Source organism: Lingula anatina, chromosome 1 (genome assembly GCF_051362555.1).
Source record: "Lingula anatina isolate TDL-2025a chromosome 1, LinAna3.0, whole genome shotgun sequence".
Taxonomy (NCBI): domain Eukaryota; kingdom Metazoa; phylum Brachiopoda; class Lingulata; order Lingulida; family Lingulidae; genus Lingula; species Lingula anatina.
The window spans coordinates 20,243,853-20,261,363 of NC_141767.1; the positions used below are offsets into that span (position 1 = coordinate 20,243,853).

At 33.7% G+C, this 17,511-nt stretch overlaps 2 protein-coding genes across 3 annotated transcripts; one reads left to right on the top strand and one right to left on the bottom strand.

Annotated features, from left to right (window-relative positions):
* Positions 1-274: 274 nt before the first annotated feature.
* Positions 275-8,025, bottom strand: LOC106179809 (trifunctional enzyme subunit beta, mitochondrial). The gene is made up of 15 exons (XM_013563580.2): positions 7,853-8,025; positions 7,334-7,405; positions 6,533-6,659; positions 5,741-5,772; positions 5,280-5,347; positions 4,963-5,050; positions 4,233-4,423; positions 3,826-3,918; positions 3,298-3,385; positions 2,838-2,962; positions 2,181-2,308; positions 1,710-1,797; positions 1,346-1,420; positions 880-1,044; positions 275-706 (listed from the first exon to the last, which is right to left on the bottom strand). Exons 1-15 carry the CDS (start codon positions 7,908-7,910, stop codon positions 671-673), a joined length of 1,434 nt encoding a protein of 477 aa, XP_013419034.1. The 5' UTR covers positions 7,911-8,025; the 3' UTR covers positions 275-670.
* Positions 8,026-8,898: 873 nt separating this feature from the next.
* LOC106179356 (uncharacterized) lies at positions 8,899-16,605 on the top strand. Of its 2 annotated transcripts, none has more exons than XM_087000837.1 (15): positions 8,899-9,255; positions 9,607-10,026; positions 10,303-10,719; positions 11,006-11,184; positions 11,621-11,699; positions 11,952-12,092; positions 12,365-12,428; positions 12,726-12,866; positions 13,068-13,489; positions 13,664-13,844; positions 14,085-14,156; positions 14,303-14,527; positions 14,773-14,920; positions 15,227-15,518; positions 15,871-16,605. In XM_087000837.1, the coding sequence occupies exons 1-15, from the start codon at positions 9,177-9,179 to the stop codon at positions 16,218-16,220; spliced, it is 3,210 nt and encodes a 1,069-aa protein (XP_086856963.1). In that variant the 5' UTR covers positions 8,899-9,176; the 3' UTR covers positions 16,221-16,605. The 2 variants fall into 2 exon arrangements, with proteins under 2 accessions (XP_086856963.1, XP_086856962.1); XM_087000836.1 differs by having other exon boundaries at positions 8,969-9,255; positions 15,868-16,605.
* Positions 16,606-17,511: the final 906 nt, after the last annotated feature.

Sequence of the window (17,511 nt, forward strand, 5' to 3'; positions counted from 1 at the left end):
TTTAAATAATAATAATAATGAAATAAATAATAAATAAATAAAATTTTAAAAAGATAAATGTTCAACTCTGATCAGTGTCATTATTTAGATCACTGAGTGACCCATGGAGCAATACAACTTATTTTACAGATTAATCTATTGGTTCACCCCTTTCCAAAAGTGGACTTAAAAAAAAAAAAAAAAAAAAAAAAAAAAAAAAAAAAAACAAGCCAAACCCCTTCCTTCTGGACAAATATTGTTTACAAGCGTACAAATCCAGAAATAAACAACACAGTTCTTATATTTTTAAAGTTTATTTACAAATGTTCACTTCAATGATCCATTTACTATATTATATATACATGGATCAAAAAACAGGCAATTGGTTTTAAGTTCACTTTTTTTAGATGGTTTGGTCCACAGGTTAAGGAATATCAAAATTAAGGGAGAGGACTTTGCTTATCTGTGTCATTAGTCAAAGGAACATGCAGTGGCTTATTATTATCTGTAAGTAAACTAGTCTCCTTGTGATTTTCATAGGTACAGCAATGGGCACTATCTAATATCTAATTTGTTTAATAGTATACAAAAGTCATCAATACTGTTATGAATGTGCTTAATTCACTTTCATTTTTTAATAGCAATGTTTGCGATGGTCCTTGGATTGCTCTGTGCATTTTGACCATTTTCTTTATTTTGGATATGCTTCTACTATCATTCCATGGCCCTGAAAAGAAAAACAAATATACCTCAATGGATTTTTCACATCATAATTTCCCTGTTTTCTTCCATTTAACAATCTATTTATTGTGGAAAGGACTAGGTACATAACTCAATGCCTGTTCTCTGTTGAAAATTTTATCTATTGACTAATATTACTATTATATGATATTCATTCACCTGTCCACCAGCTGCACAAGCAGCCACTAAAGCCAGTTGTCCCCCCTCTTTGGCCAGTCTGTTAGCTGCAGTAGTGACCAATCGCACCCCTGTGGCACCAAATGGATGACCCAGAGACAGCGATCCTCCCCATAGGTTAAACTTATCAAGTGGGAGAGCCCCAACCTGAAAAAGGCAGGTTATAGAATAGGGTACAGTTAATCTGACAACTTTCAGATGGTTTTCTTCCAGCCTGTTTTGACTTTCGCAAACAATTCCCATCCTTTTGTCTAGTGATGAGTATTCAAAACAGTCTTCACATACTTTGATCTTAAATGGCACAGGAGGCATAGAAACTAATTAAGTAAGAAATCTTGAGAATTTCTCAGAAAGATTTGTAACAGGTAAATACAGTCCCCATTAAAACTTATTTTTTGTCTCCCTAGAAAAGTAATAAGATTGAATTATAAAGGAAACCTCAACATACTTTTGATTGCCTGCCCATCCATTTCTGACAGAAGAGATCACTATCCATAGCCCTCAAGTTAGCCAAAATCTGACCCTGAAAATGAATGAAAGGAAAAAAAAAACAAATAAAAACAATTTCATTCACTGATGCATGCACCCGAACCCCATTGAGCTCTATTGCAACCTTGGAACTTTGTTACATTCATCATTTGCCAAACATACACAGTATAAGCAATTATTTTGCCACAAAGTAAAAAAAAAAATGGCATCATCACATTTACACAAGAGGAAAAAATATACCCATATCAGTCAAATTCAGAGACTGTTATTGTTATTAAAAGGAGTTATTCAAAGTTTCCAAATCATATGACTTATGGACTTACTGCAAAAGCTTCATGGAACTCAAAACAGTCAATATCTTGAATTGTGAGACCATTCCTTCCAAGAACTTTGGGTGTTGCATACGCTGGACTGGAGTGGAAGAAAGAGCATTGTTGCAACTATCAAAATATATAAAACCATACATTTAAAAACAAAATCAATGTACTAAACAATAAAAAAAAAAATAATTAGATAAAAAATAAAAATATGCAGACCTGTCATTGTCAATTATATCTTAAAAGGCATCAAATTTGTATTTTTAGAAAGATGACAAACAAAAAATCCAGTGTAAACAAATTTCAAGCAAGTGTTATGAAATAAAAATTTAGATCAGTTACTTCATTTTGGATTTTTTCCTTTTTAATTGACATTTAGTCATCTTTTGCAAAACCAACTGATCAAAAAACTCTACTCAGACTAAATCGAATTACAAGCATATTGGCTAGGGGGAGTATGTTTCTGCTGAAACCCACCCAAGTAAGAGCTGATCTTTGGGGTCTTGTGCTACATAGACCCAGTCCCTGAGGTATGCCTTAGGTTTGTACCCCAAAGCTAGAGCTTTTTCTTCAGACATAATCAGGCAAGCTGATGCACCATCGGTCTGGAAAATAGATATCAAATCACAACTTGAATAAATGTATTTCAAACTGAAGGTAAACAGAATGTATATATGATATTAGTTAAATGCAGTTTTAGCTAATAAAATTCACAGGGTGCATTTTCAACTTTGTGTGCATAGATAAGTATAGTCTCATAAAAAAAATCAATGTCTCCACCAACTGGAAATTAGCAACTTTTCTTTCATTTTACAAGGGATCACATTGTTTGCCACTGTCTATTAAAGATTCCAGTATACTAAACAAATGTAGTAAAAGATATATTCAACTTAATATGGGAGTAATACATTTCTAAGATCTTTCTCCATGATACAACATCTTAACTATAATCATACTCTTGTAAAAGTTTCAATTCAGAGATAAGAAGGTATTTTAGCACATATATAAGCTTGTAATGTAAGGACAATATGTAAAGTTTAGGTATTGAAAATTAAAATTGTGTGATCCTCTCATTACTGACCAGATAAACATTGAAAAAGAAAAGAGAGATAAAGATGGAATAATAGTCCCTACCAGAAAAGAAGCATTGGCTGCAGTGATGGTGCCATGGGGTTTAATGAATGCTGGCTTAAGCTTGCTGAAGTCTTCCACACTAGAGGGCCTCACGCCATTATCCACAACCACTGCATCAGCCTTCCCTAGAAAATATGTTTGACATCATGTAACAGCATGCACCTCTTACTATACAAAGCATTCACAATAGGTTTTCAAATATGAAACAGCTGTTTCTCTCTCTCTCTCTCTCTCTCTCTCTCTCTCTCTCTTTACTCATGCACGGACATTAGATGAAGTATCTATAACTAATAATCACCTTTTTCTCACAAGATCTGCTTTATATGGATTTTTGCACCAAATCCCTGAATAATTTTTAAGAAGAAATTCACAATTTTGAATCAACTGTTTATTCTTACAAATATGTACTACTTCTCTTATTTAAATCTCATTATACATTGTTAATTATATATATATCTACCTGGCACAGAGGTAGGCATCACATCAGTCAACAATCCCTCCTTGATAGCTTTGGCTGCCATGCTATGGGATCTTACAGCATATTCATCCTGAAAATTAAATAAATGATAAAATGCATTCCATTTTATAACACAAGTATTTGAAATCCCAAGGGGACAATCAGTAATTAGCTGGTCAGGGGCAAGTGGTATCCAGACTTGTGGGCTTATCAAACCTGGGTAAATTTATAAAAAAAGGTAAAATAAATTAAAAAAATTAATAAATAAAAAATTAAAAAAAAAAAAACTTTAATATGTGAGATAAGGATCCTGCAATGACACAAGATGGTTATGAAATCAATTTAAATCACAAAGCTGATCTAGACATCTATAAATACAATGCTTAAAATTATTCAAATGAAATAAGTGTACCTGTCATTAGACACGACTCAAAACATCTTCACTGATGTTTTTATGATAAGATTTCACATAGTTTATCTCTTTATTATTCTTGTTTAATCCTATTCTTTTTTTTTTTTTTTTTTGCCCACCTGTTCTCTCCTGCTTACACCAAATGCACCAGCAAGTCTGTCAGCTGAGTGACCCATCACTTCATTGGTAGAGAATTCTGCTACAGATGGAGCCTAGAAGACAAGATTACAAAAATTACAAACGGAACAGCAGGGGAAGGAAAGTGTATCCTGAATTATATTATGGTAATAAAAAAATAGTTCATTACCATAAAAAAGGGTCTTGCCGAAAACTCTGTAGTTCCTAATTGCTGTGTGTCAACTTTTATATATGCATTCTTTGTTGTTTACAGATACAGTTAATAACTTAACATCTTCTAAAATTAATAATCCTCATATGAATCCTTGCAGTTATTTGGAGGATATACTTTTAAAAAGATCTCCTAAAAGAAGCATAACCAGTTTTAATGTGAAATAAAATTACTTACATCTGGTGTAAGTGCTTTTAGACTCATCATTTGCAAAGCTAGACCTATCAGTTCACCCTTAGACTTGGCCCTGCTCATCTGGATCAAAATTTCCCTGCCTTTACGGCTGAAACGGATGGGGGCATCAGACATGAAGTCCACTCCTCCAGCAACCACACAATCTGAGTGTCCAGTAGTTATGTAGTTCCAAGCTGAAAAGACATAAATCATAATTTCTTTATTTTTTTGAGGGAAAAAGAATGGAAAGAATTATTGTTAGCAATACCAAGTTTGAATTTGTATTCTGCATTAAAAGCTTTGAACTCCTTTAGTTAGATGTGTACAGAGCTGATAAAATGATATTTCAAACTTTTTTGTTTCAAAGTAAAGGCATGTGAATAACATGATGCTATACTGACAAACTGTAGTACAATTTAAATCCTGTACACTTAGTATTATCAGAAATATTTAGCTTGTGCCTTGTTACAGGCTGGTGCTGTCTGCTGAGGAATAAGCTCTGACTAAGGTCGCATTCAAAACAGTGGACTAACTAGTCCATGGGTCAAATATGGCAACCCACTAAAAAGCTTGCTGTGTAATCCGCTAATAGACACTAAACAGATTCCCCATGGTTAAGTATTCAAGTGGGTTGGCCATATTTGACCCTCTGGCTAGTTTGTCCAAAGCTCTGAATGCGGCCTAATTTACATCAACTTTATTTTTCATCATTATCAAAAGAAGTTCAACACACCAGATGTGATGGCTTGGTTTGAAGAGATACAAGCCTGCGTCACAGTGTGAGCAGGGGCACTTTGTGGGATCCCAGCGCCAAGGGCAGCCTGATGATAAAAAAAGTTCATTATTTTTGTTCACATTTTACTATAAATTTCCTCTAACAAATTGAACCAGTTCTACATCAGATTCTATTACATATATCAAACCTTTTGGCACCTTATATCTATCCTACCACAGCTAATTATTTACTAAAATTACAATTCATGAAGAGAAACAATTTAAAAAAGAAACAGATATTAATGGTTTATCATATGTGGAAGCATGTTATCATACCTCCCTGGCAATATTGCTTGTCTTCACTTCCTGAATCACAGTTCCAACAATTACATTATTTATTTCCTCTGCAAAAATAATAAGACACGGTAATTTTAACAGAAATTTGAAAATTAGATGCATTACAAATTAATATAATAGTAATAATTATAATAATATTAATAAAATAAAAATAAAAATATATATATAGAAAAGAAAAATATATTCTATTCATATAAAAAAAATCAAACATCCACATTTCTCACATATTTTAGCACAAAACAGCACAGCTCATGCTTTTTCATGATAAAGTTCTAGCTTAAATGCCTAGTTCTTTAAGACTCAACTACATAACTGTTAGAAACAACCATAAATGGTGAACCAAGTCTGGAAATGTCCCAAATCAATAGGTCATATGGGAACAGGATGCCATGACTATGGTTTCACATCTGGAAAAAGTTTATATATTAAATGACACCTACCTTTGGGTATTTGTGTATGTTCTAGGAGAGACCTGGAAAAGATACAGGTAAATTAAAAATGAGCTTGGTTAATGCAGCCTGTGTTCCATAACCGTCATGACCCAGCTTCTTCATTTCCAAATTTCATGTATGCTTGTGTCCACTCAACTTTAGTGGCATCAATTTAAAAGTATACCACACCAATCACAGGTCTATTTATTTTGTCCATATGGTCTTCTACAGAACAACCTGGACAACCAAACACATGTTTTAGTTTGCACAGTTAGCTTCAATCAAACGTGCTGATGAAGTCCAGTGCAAATTAAGACTTGGAAATGAAGAAGCTACCAAGCATTGGATCTATTGCTCATAGTAACTTAAAACTTATAAAATGATAAAATTCAAACAATTTTATTGTTGTTAAAGCAGTCAAACAAACTATTCCTGTATTCACTTTTTTTTTTTCACAAGGAAGAAAGTTTCTTCGACTTTTAACTACAGTTCTTATCTGCTATAATATTAGGTATAGTGACCAAAATGTACATATTTGTAATGGCTTGATGAACGAAATTCAACTGAAGTACATATATTACATAAAATATTACTCATGGAGAATTGATTAGGAAACAAACACTTAGAGCTAAACAAAAATACCTCTTTTCCTTCTTAATAACTGTCCATCCTGAAAATTTCACAAAATTTGAGTAGCACTTTTGGGTTTTCTATTTCTACCAAAAAGACAAAAATAAACACACAATACTATAGAAAACAGGTTTATCATTAGCAGAGAAAATTAGCCCTAAATTCACTTACTGTATAGCTTTTCTCTGCAAATCATGAGGCATCATATTTTTGTAGTCTGTGCCAGACTTAAGGAAAGGGGTCCTTACTCCATCCACCAACACCACATTCCGTAGACCACGGCTTAAATCTCTTTTCCCTGGAAAATTCATAGGAACTGAAATTCCTACATCTAAAATATTTTACAATTAAGTCTCAATCAATCATTTTATTTCTCATAATGAGAAAATATAATTAACCTTTCAATTCCTACTATCAAACGACTGGATTATTAGTGTAACTATACACCATTCTTGTTACCAGACAAAATCCAAAGATAAAATGTCTTTAACAATGAAATCCCCTGTCCACACTTTTTTAACATCTATGTCAATGAAATGAGACATTAACCTACATGGTGACCAATGGGTACAGTACAGAAGGGTCAAGAAAATTATTCATTTATAACTTATCTATAAATTTGTATCAAAGTCATCACTAGTATTTTACATATAATTTAACCGTTATGTATCTTTCAATTGAAATATATTGGTACTTTATTAGCCTTTGTCGTAAGCCTAAATCATAATTATACTCTATTCTAAATTTGTTACATTGTAACAACTACATTGTAATGCAATGGAATATTTTAGTGACAACATCTTCCTATAGATCTGCAGATCCCTTAAAACAGTGCTATGAAATAACAAATAAAGCAGGTCCACTTAATTATTTTCTTATGTTCTAAAAATCAAAATGCTGACATAGGAAAGGGTTTGCAGCATTATCCACAAATAACATACAATAAACTATCTAAATATCATAATCCATTACCTGTTCCTCCAGCTGGTTTTGCCTTTTGCTGAAGTTGGAAAGATGTGCTTAAGCATCTTACAGTTCCAGCATCTAAACAATGATAAGCATAGCACATATATATGAAACTGTTATATCATTTGTCAAACTTAACGTAAGTAATATGCATAATTAAACAATTAATTGGGGTAATTATTTAAATTAGAAAATTGCAAGTTGAACGTCCAGTACTTCTCCGCTGAATTTATTGTCACACCCTTGCAAAATGTGTACCACATGTATAATACAACTTTTCGTACGTGAGGATGTAAGATAATAACTACCTATAAAGACCAAATATAACACCTAACATTGTGTACGTGAATCAAACACACGCCTGTGAAGGTGGAAACTTGACAACTTAGTGACAACTGGGTGCAATATTCAAATTATAAGGCAGTCTCATGGTTAAACATGTATGTAAAGAATGCACCGGTAATCAAAAGAAGTAAAGACTTTTTAGAGCCTAACAGAGTTGCTGACACACACGTTATTACTTACTAAATCTGGCAGGCGAATTTAAGCCTACCGGCACTGCAGCCTTCCACAACGACGCCATCTTAACCGTGATGAACTTTGGACCCAATATCCATATAGAGGCCTCGTTTTCGCTGGGTATTCATGCATGTTGTACGACTCCACTTCCAACTTTTCAACCTTCCGACGTTTAGTTATGCCCCGGATCGCATAGAAAATATCAAAATAAACCTAAAACATTAATGAGATAAATAAAAATAAGTTCTTTTCATTTACTAGTACCCTGTTATGACATCCGCCAATTCATCTGGATATATTAATAAGTATGTTTTAGGTTACGTACGTCAGGCCTCAGGGAATTATATCCGATATAATTCCCTGCTGTATGTAACACGTACCTCTATCTTTATTACTTGATGAAAATCATGTCAACGGGTCATCACAATGAGATAACAAAATAGACGGTTTATCCTCCTTAATAAAACTAGAGTACTGGTCTAAAAGATTACTATTTTTCTCGTTTATACTTCGATTCTTTGAATCTATACTAGCTTGTACTTTTTCATTTTTTGTGGAAAACGTTTGTGGATTCTTTGTGATATGTTTATACAGGCCCGTAGCCAGGGGGGGGGGGGGGGGGGGGGGTTCGGGGGGTTCGAAAGAACCCCCCTTTTTGCTGGAAAAAGGTCCACTCTGGGTAAAATTTGACCTAGGTACATGGGGATTATATGGTAAAAGGTCCACATTTTCAGAAAAAGAACCCCCCCTTTGAAATTGCTGGCTACGGGCCTGTTATAAGTGGATCAAAATAAAAATCGGAAGATCCACAATAAATTCACGTGAAATACATGGACTCCCCCCCCCCAACACCACCAAAATATATATATATATATATATATATATATATATATATATATATATATATATATATATATATATATATATATATATATATATATATATATAATATTATTGTCGCCAGGTGGCAGTTATGTATGGAGATTCTGATTTAAACTGGTCAGTGTTACGATATGTCACAGACTGTGTTTAAATATGCTTGGATCCTGCATAAGTTCTAAGATAATAGTAAAATAAAAACGGTTTAACAATGTTTTCAAGTTAAAATGTCTCATCCGTCTCAACCCAGCACATCCAGTGTCGCTAAGATCGTGACGTCATAATATAGGTAGACGAATCAACAGGGAAAGGAATGGTGGATGGCGATTTCTTCTCTGTTCGATTTGATATTTACTGCGATTGAAATAATACAAAGACAGGTTTATTATCTCTTTTGTTTATTCTGAATAATGTGGATCACACAGAACAACAAGAAGATCTAAATTGTAAAATGAAGACCGCACTAATGAAGCGCACCAGAGTCAGCTGTGTGTTGACATTTGTTATTTTGGTGCTGGGTATGCAGCCAGGTAACTTTTACGTGTTATATTGAAATTTTAAGTAAATATATGATGTTTTGTCACTAAGAGAGACCGTAAACGAGAATTTTAGATTGGAATGATACTTAACACGAACTTTTGTGGTCATCTACAATAATTTTGTTCGTATTTGCGTAAAATTTTAACTGGTAGTAGCTATATTTTTTTAAATTTATTAATCCTAATAGTTCATGTAACTTCAATGAGCCAAACCAAGGTCACTCCTCTGTTTATACAGACTGGAACTTTCTTCCATGCTGATATTAGAAAAATATGAATGAATTTGTTCCAGCAAAGTAAATGGTGTATTTTTGAACGAATAATGTAAATAATGTATTTTAGGCATTGGTATGCCCACGTTGCTTCCCCATGTAGATCACCCAGTATTGGGTATGAGTACTTCAACAAGAAGTTTAGACTTGCTTCTTCCCATAACTGGCACAGCCACAGCTCAGCAAAAAGCAGATCCTCATGTTGCCAAGACTTCTTTTCTGGACAGAATCTACCAACTAGCAGGAAACATTAATACTTTGGTCAAGAATGTCACTGTTTGGATGAAAACAAAGGTTCAACTATTATATCATGTGGGGATATTTGGAGGTTCTAACACGTTGGTGGGTACTAAAAAGACAGCATTGAAGGGTTTCATAGTGCCCTCAGTTACTACGGTGGATGCAAGAAGTACAATTAATATTGCCAGCAAAACTGGCACATCTATTGGTATGACTGAGGAAATGACAAGTTCATCAGTGAAACATGAAGGTAAGACCACATTGTTTGATCTGTGTCAGTTATATAAATAAAACTATTGAGAGGTTTGTTTCATGTATTAAAAGAGAAAATATATTAAAAATGGATATGTCAAAATGATAAAAATGAAATAAAAAATGTAAGAAAAAAAAAAAGATAATGAAATGTCAATGTCATTTAGCAAAAAACGGTTTCTGATATGTTACATTTTGGAATTTGCAAATACTAGCTTTAAAAGCAAACATTTGATGTGGATGATTGAATTTAGATAATTATGCATTATTTCAGGGATTGGTATGAAAACAACATCTCCTTATGTTATAAACAACCAAGTAAAACCCACTGGATTTGGTATAAGTACTTCAACCATTTCCTATGACCCAACATTACAAAAACCACAAGGGGAAGATATGACTCTTGATGAGATATTGGGTGCCTTTAAAGTAGAGTTCCACAGACTGGTAGGAGGCGTTAGTTCTTTTGTTAAGAATGTTACTGGCTTGATAAAAACAAGTGCACAGCGCTTTTCTCAGTGGATCACGGAGGATAATGCAAGGATTGACAGTGGCACTAAAAGGAAAAGAGTAAAAAGGTTTGCTGTACCAAATGCAAACCCATTTGATATCTGGAAAAGAACCAGGATTCCCAGTACAACTGAAATACCTGTAGTGGAGGAAGTCACATTGCCACCAGTGAAACCTAGAAGTAAGTGGTGATTAACAAAGGACAAAAAAAAGTTCAAAATGATAACACCATTTCTTTATTGATTAACCATGATCAAATGACATGCTCCAAGCAAAGCAATTAACCCCTCATGTAATCAACTTTCTAATTTGTTTTTTAAAATGTGCCATTTAGTTTACATGGAAGTTACAATACTTACCCATTTGTTTAGAACAATAAGCAGTCTTTTTAAAATTATCTTCATTTTCCTTTTTTTTTTCTTTGTCTATTTTTTCTTCACCTTTATTTCTATCTTTCTGATTTTTAGTTACTATTCCTCTTAAGTTAGGATTTGGAGTTGATAGTAGGTTGCTTACTTCTAACCTCCATATTCCTCCACCTACCTTTATGTCTCATGGCGCTAGTTACATTTACTGCTTACTGGCTGTAGTCTTTGCACTCTTTCTGGGTTGCTTCCTTGCACTTACAACTGGCAGGACAAGAAAGGTATTAGACACTATATGTATAGTATTATAAGATTTTCTTATATTATGTGACTGGAATTGGGTTGTCTGCGTGTCTGTCCATACAGACACATGGTCATTATCATGTCTTAAACTTTATGATCAACATGTGGCTTGTATGTAATCTACAACTGCAACATATAAACCATATGTTGTAAATGAAAACTTACATCATCAATACAATTCATGGAAGTTCATCATGTCAGGTGATGCCATTTGACTTTGTTTAGGATGTTAAAATCCAAATATTTATCTTGGAAACATATTTAGACTTCTTTCATTCATCATTAAGGAAAATGTATCAAAAAGGTTATCACTTCATTTTGATTTGGGTATTTTATGTACAAATAGTTTGCCAACAATGACAATGATTTTTAATAAATTGAGGTTTATTATTATTATTATTATTATTATTCTAGTCCAAGATTGTCGGGATTCCTCATCTGGCTGATGATGTTTATGCCTACATTTTGACAGTGAAGACTGGGTTTAGGAGAAGTATGTTGGAGCACAGTGACTTATCATATTAACATATTTTTAGATAAGATATTTCATTTAAAAAAGCAGTTGGCTTAAAATGCAAATGCCTTACTGTATTGGGGTTTCAAAAAATACCTAGTTGCTATAGTATGGAATTTTTTTAATATTACCTGTCATTTGTTTTTAATTTACAAAGAGAATGAATTTAATTGCTATTAGAAATATAATTAGTTTCATGTTGAGTATTCATTATTTTTTATACAATTGTAGATGCTGGAACCAACAGTAAAGTCAAGATACAGCTATTTTCTAACAACTCTGCCTCACCACAGTATTCACTGTCGGCACATGGAAGTAGACAGAAGGTTTTCACACGTGGAAGTGAGAGCATGTTCATTTTATATACCAAAGGTACATATCTTTTCACAAAAAAGGAAGTTTTAAAAAGGGCCATTCCTCAACACTGTTGTCTTTGTAATAAACCTCCCTTACACTGTTTGTTTCTATATATCACTTACAAAAAAGAAAAAAATAAAACCCTATATTGATTGGGAGTTGCCAAATATTTAATAGATGGAAAGTATTGTAGAATGACACAAAAACAGTGGAACACTGACACATTCAAAGTATATTACTTCCATGTATAAAAAACATGAGTTATTAAATTTGTTTCCTTTTTGTAGCTCCACTTGGAGAGCTGACTAGTATCTGTACAACTCAACAAGGCACTGGTGTTAAAGGAAAATGGTAAGTGCACATTTTAGCCTAGGATAAAAAGTAACAGAATTATGTTTATTGATTTCTTTTGATGTTTTTATATTCTTTATTGAATTGGCATTGTGGTACTTTTTTTTTTACAATGGCAAATGAGAAATTAATGTTCATATTGATATTCACAATGATTGATATAAATACAAAAACATTTTTGAATTTGTAGCAAAGAGCTCAGCTGTTTGATTTTTACTTTTTCACTTATTTTTTAGCATACGTGTGCAATTAATTTGGTCATACTTTTTTTAAAGATAATTTTTCCATTACTTTTAGGTATTTAGACTCCATGATTGTTTCAGACCCTGTAGCTGACAGGGAATGGTGGTTTGACTGCAAGAAATGGCTGAAAACAAAGCATGATGGTGTGCAAGAACATCACACTTTCACACTAACTACCACTGATAGTGTTTTTAGGTAGGCGAGTAGACTGGGTCGGTGCTAAATTGGGCAATACTTGATTTGGGTTTTTATTGATATATGTTGTTATTTAATCTCCGTATTTTGATAGTTGTGACGTTCACTTTCATCTGTATTGTGAAATGAAAAATAATGCAAAATAAATGTATTTTTGTGTACACAATTTTAAATGCAAGTTGAACACATTGTTTGTTATAGCTGGATGTGGAGTACCACTGTGAGTGTTTTCCATCAGTACCACCGTTGGATCTATCCTGCGCTTGGTGGCGGGCGAGAGCACATGAAAGTTTTATCAAGACCACTGATGCTTGTGCTCTTGTTATCAGCTGTTGGCAACTTCCTGCTTGGCAACATTCTCGTAGAAACGGCTCTGCTGTCACTCAGTAGTCAACATGAAGTACAGCTGACAGCAAATGTGTTTTTCTACACATTTATGGTGAATGGTATCATCTGCTTTGCAAACTGCATGTGTGAACTTATCCTGGGCAACATTAGATCCAAGGAATTGTGCCGAAGTGTGTGTTTGGAGACAATGGGCAGTCGCAGTCCAGATATGGCAAGTCAGATGCGGCAGACAACATGTGATGGGGTTGTGAAGAACAAAGGACAGGGAAAAAAAGGTAGAGATTTGAAATTGTGGTAAAAATACAGTTTTGTTCTTCAAGATTGTCATTTATCTAACTTAGGAAGTTGTTGAAAGAATCGTATTTATCACAAGAAATATTACGTTTTAAAGATATTGAATGATGGAATGATATAATTTATGAAGTTTCAATCATCAATATTTATTATAGCTGCTACAACCAATGCTGCAGAGAATTGTGTAAGAGGCAAATGCTCAGGTGAAGATCATCTTACAAGGCACATTAGACTTGATGATAGACCGTTCGCCAGTTCTCTACATGTTAGGAATCAGCTTTCACCTGAGGATGAAAAACATGGGCTGTATGAGTCCAAGTCACTCTGCAACATGAGGTAATTCATACTTTATTAACAGCTTATGAGCTTCAGTTTCATCTATATCTCCTGCATAAATTTTGACAGTTTGGGGCTCTGATTGTGAACATTTTTACTCCCAAAATATTGGTTAGTAAAAGATTGCATTTCTTTAAAATGTGCATGTTTTCCTGCTTCCTAGAGAGATACAGAAAAAAGCCTCACCAGCACATTCACACTTGACTTCCTTAATGACTTAATATTTTCACACACTTCCAGAATAAGCAATTTGAATGCCTTTGGAATGACCCAAGATGAAGCAAGAGGACAAGAACACATGGTACCACAAAGGTATGAAAAACAAAATGCTTTTTAATTAGAATTTATTTGCCAGATATTGTTTTCTTATATCAGTGAAACTTTATAATGCCATTAATCAATTCTGTCATTTTCTGTAAATTATTACAAATTTGTACTGTTGTAATTTCTTCTTGCAGATCAAAATCAGATACTGAAGCAGTTAGTGTATTCTACAACAAAAACAACAACAATGATGATAACACCTCTGACTGTAGCAATGAAGAGAGGGAGTCATCAGAGGGAGTGGTATCAGCAGGTGTTCACGTAGTACCAGTATTAACCACTGGACAGGGTGAGGAACATGTTGCTGTTAAGGAGGGTAGCATTTCTGAGGAAGGTGTTTCAACATTCTGTAGTGACAGGTGAGTTTCAATAAGTGTTATCCTAAAGTTGAAGAAATTTCTGTGGGAAAAATGCTCCTTTTACAACAAAATTCAATCCTCGTGTTTGGGATAAAGTGGAAATTGTTTTACAGAATATGAAGGACTGAAATAAATAATTGACTTCTAATTTTTAAAAAATTATTATTGTTATTATTATTATTTGATTTTGTGGTAAACGTTACATAAAAAGTGTTCAGAAATACTTAAAGATTTTTAATTTTTAGTAATGGCAGTGATGAGGAGAAGTTTAAGAATGGTGTTCTGCCTCAGACGATTGAGGGCAATGAATTCACAAAGGAAGAGACTCCAGCAAAGGTTCCTGTGACAACTGTAGTAACAGCCTCTCAAAGTCAAATAGTCTCTTCAGTAAAGGTACTGAAAGAAGTGTACTTTTCTTGAGCTATATGCAGAATAATTCTAGAAAAAAATATAACATTGCCAAATCATTTTACTCTTTTTTTCTCTCTTTTTACTGTTATGTATTTATTTTTGTTATCATATAATTTGATATTGATTTCATGACAAAAATTGGCTTAAAGACTTGCTTGGATGGATTTATCTAAGTTGGCTAGATTTATTAATTTTTTCATTTATTTTTTAGAAAGTTTCAGTTCCTTCATTTCTTTCAGTACAGTTGTTTACAAGAAAAGTACTAATTAACGTATATTTAATTTTCAGATAGTCACTGTATCTCCATCATGTGATTCAGTGGTGCTGTGCATGTCATCTGACCATGTTGAACCATCATTGGAGGATGCAAAAGAAAATGCAGAAATCATGGAAGCAGTGCATAACTGTGTCAACTTGGATAGCAGCACCACTGATAACAAACAAAGTTTTGGAAGAAGAGCAACACTGAATGATTCTAAGGATGTATGGAGAAATGCAGAGTTTATCTCTGCAAGCAGCGTTGCCCCTCCATGCCAAGCTGATGTGAATGATGTAGTAGTGCAAGTTGATTTTGATGAAGGTCAGTGTTGATGTGTTATCGCAGTGTTTTGTACCTTATCTTTATGTAAGATTTTGATACCTGAAACCATCATGCCAGATGAAAATTTCTTGAATGAGGATAATGATTTTGTCCCTTCTTTAATTTTGATTGAATAATATTTTACAAAAGTAAAAAGCTGGTTTCTGAGAAGAGTTATTATGTAATCTCCTTATTTTAAAGGACTAAAATTGTCTCTAGGTTGTGCTTGTAAGCTCGGGCTTTTTGCAGTGAAAAGAGGTAGATTTGAGGCAATAAAAGTTAGCTGCTTGTTCATTTTGGATAAAAATCAGAAGTTATTTTTGTTAATAAACATTACAACTCCTTCCAGAAGAAGGCCATCACATGGATGACCTCAACAACCATGACCCCAACAGATCAAGTGATGAAGAACTACTGCATTTAGAGATGATGGTGAAAGGGGAATTCAGAAAGCTCCTTCCAAACTGGGTGAAATACATCGTGTTCATGTTCTTGCTCTGCTCAGTTGCAGTGTCATATTTCTTCACTGCTGTTTACGGCATGGCTCTGGAGGAGAAGAATATCAACCAATGGCTCTTGCTTGTAGGCCTGGCACTGTTAGAGGATTTCTTTATTTTTCAACCAGTCAAATGTTTCTTCATTCAGTTTTACCTAACTTTATTTCCCACTCACAGGAATAAAATCAACAGCAGCTCAGTCTAACTGTATCATGTCTTACGGATTCTTTTGTTAATTACAAACTAGACTAAAACATTTAAAATATGATCAAGATACTTGAAAATTAAACAACTGTGCTACTTCTTTACATGATATCTTTTTTATTTTAAATCATGAAATTTGATTTTACATGCACTGTCTAAAAACCCCGATAACTACAAAAAATGAAAATTAATGTAGACAAAACAGCTGTGATATAAGTTAAATGTCACTGATGTATATGCTATACTAAATGAATATTAAGCTTTTCCAAAAATAAATGTTCTTAAAACAATCTAATGTGTTGTATTTTTATTAATAAAACATCAATATTTTATCAAATTTCCTGTCTACCCTATAATGAGGTCATGAATTCTGGTGACATTGAACAGAGTTGCAAATGCAAATTGATGATGCCTTATTTTACTAGGAATAGATACTTAAAGAGTTTTCCGAATCGGATATATCTAAAAGATATTGTATAAGTAAAACACATCTCGGACTATATGGATGGAGAAGAACTATGTGACATGCATCTGCTAGGCCATGCAACAGAAGGATATATACAGATGACAAATGTTTTCATTTATATAACGCTAGACCTGCAATGCTAGGCCAAATACTTATCCAAGTTTAATAGTCCTTCAAAAAATCACAAGTGTTTTAACATTAAAATGATCAAGCACTATCACAAGGTCCAGTAATGTTGTGTGACCATGAAGCTGGGATACAGATGTATAGTCGTTAAAGTCATAGGAGTTCCACCTCCAAGCTGACAAATGCAAGTACCGGAGATGTTATTTGGCGCTGCTAGGAAGCTGCTCTGAACCTGAAACTGTGCCCCTTGTATCTAATATTTATGGCCCCTGGCTAAATTGTTATAATTAAATGTGTTGCAATAAATGGGAGTAGTACAAAAAAGTGGACCAGGACTGACACACCCAATTGGGAGATATTGTTCTAATGCAGACACTCCAAAAGTGGACCCATTTGAAGATCAATGAAAATAGAAAAGAGGTTTTATATTGATTAGTTTGTAGTATGTGATGGACAGTTCTGCCCCTTTAAATAGGTAAAGAAATAGAGTTGGTGATGGTTGATGCTCGTGCTGTAATTTCACTGTCAGAAAGCAAACCTTGTAATGTTGTCAGATACATAGCTCTAAATAGTGCTCTAGCTGTAGTTACTGTATTAGAAATGCTGGAGGGAGGGCTTTAGTTTATGGGCTCCTGATAACATGGTCTTAATTAGAAATGAGTTTGTAGGGTCGGGGTGACCTGATAACTTGTGAAAGTAT

Coding starts and splice junctions, on each gene's coding strand:
- LOC106179809 (XM_013563580.2), bottom strand. CDS start 7,910: ATGGCGTCGTTGTGGAAGGCTGCAGTGCCGGTAGGCTTAAATTCGCCT. Junction 1,421..1,709: donor AGTTCCATGAAGCTTTTGCA/GTAAGTCCATAA, acceptor ATTCATTTTCAG/GGTCAGATTTTGGCTAACTT. Junction 1,045..1,345: donor GGATGGGCAGGCAATCAAAA/GTATGTTGAGGT, acceptor TGCCTTTTTCAG/GTTGGGGCTCTCCCACTTGA.
- LOC106179356 (XM_087000836.1), top strand. CDS start 9,177: ATGAAGACCGCACTAATGAAGCGCACCAGAGTCAGCTGTGTGTTGACA. Junction 10,027..10,302: donor TTCATCAGTGAAACATGAAG/GTAAGACCACAT, acceptor GCATTATTTCAG/GGATTGGTATGAAAACAACA. Junction 15,519..15,867: donor GCAAGTTGATTTTGATGAAG/GTCAGTGTTGAT, acceptor AACTCCTTCCAG/AAGAAGGCCATCACATGGAT.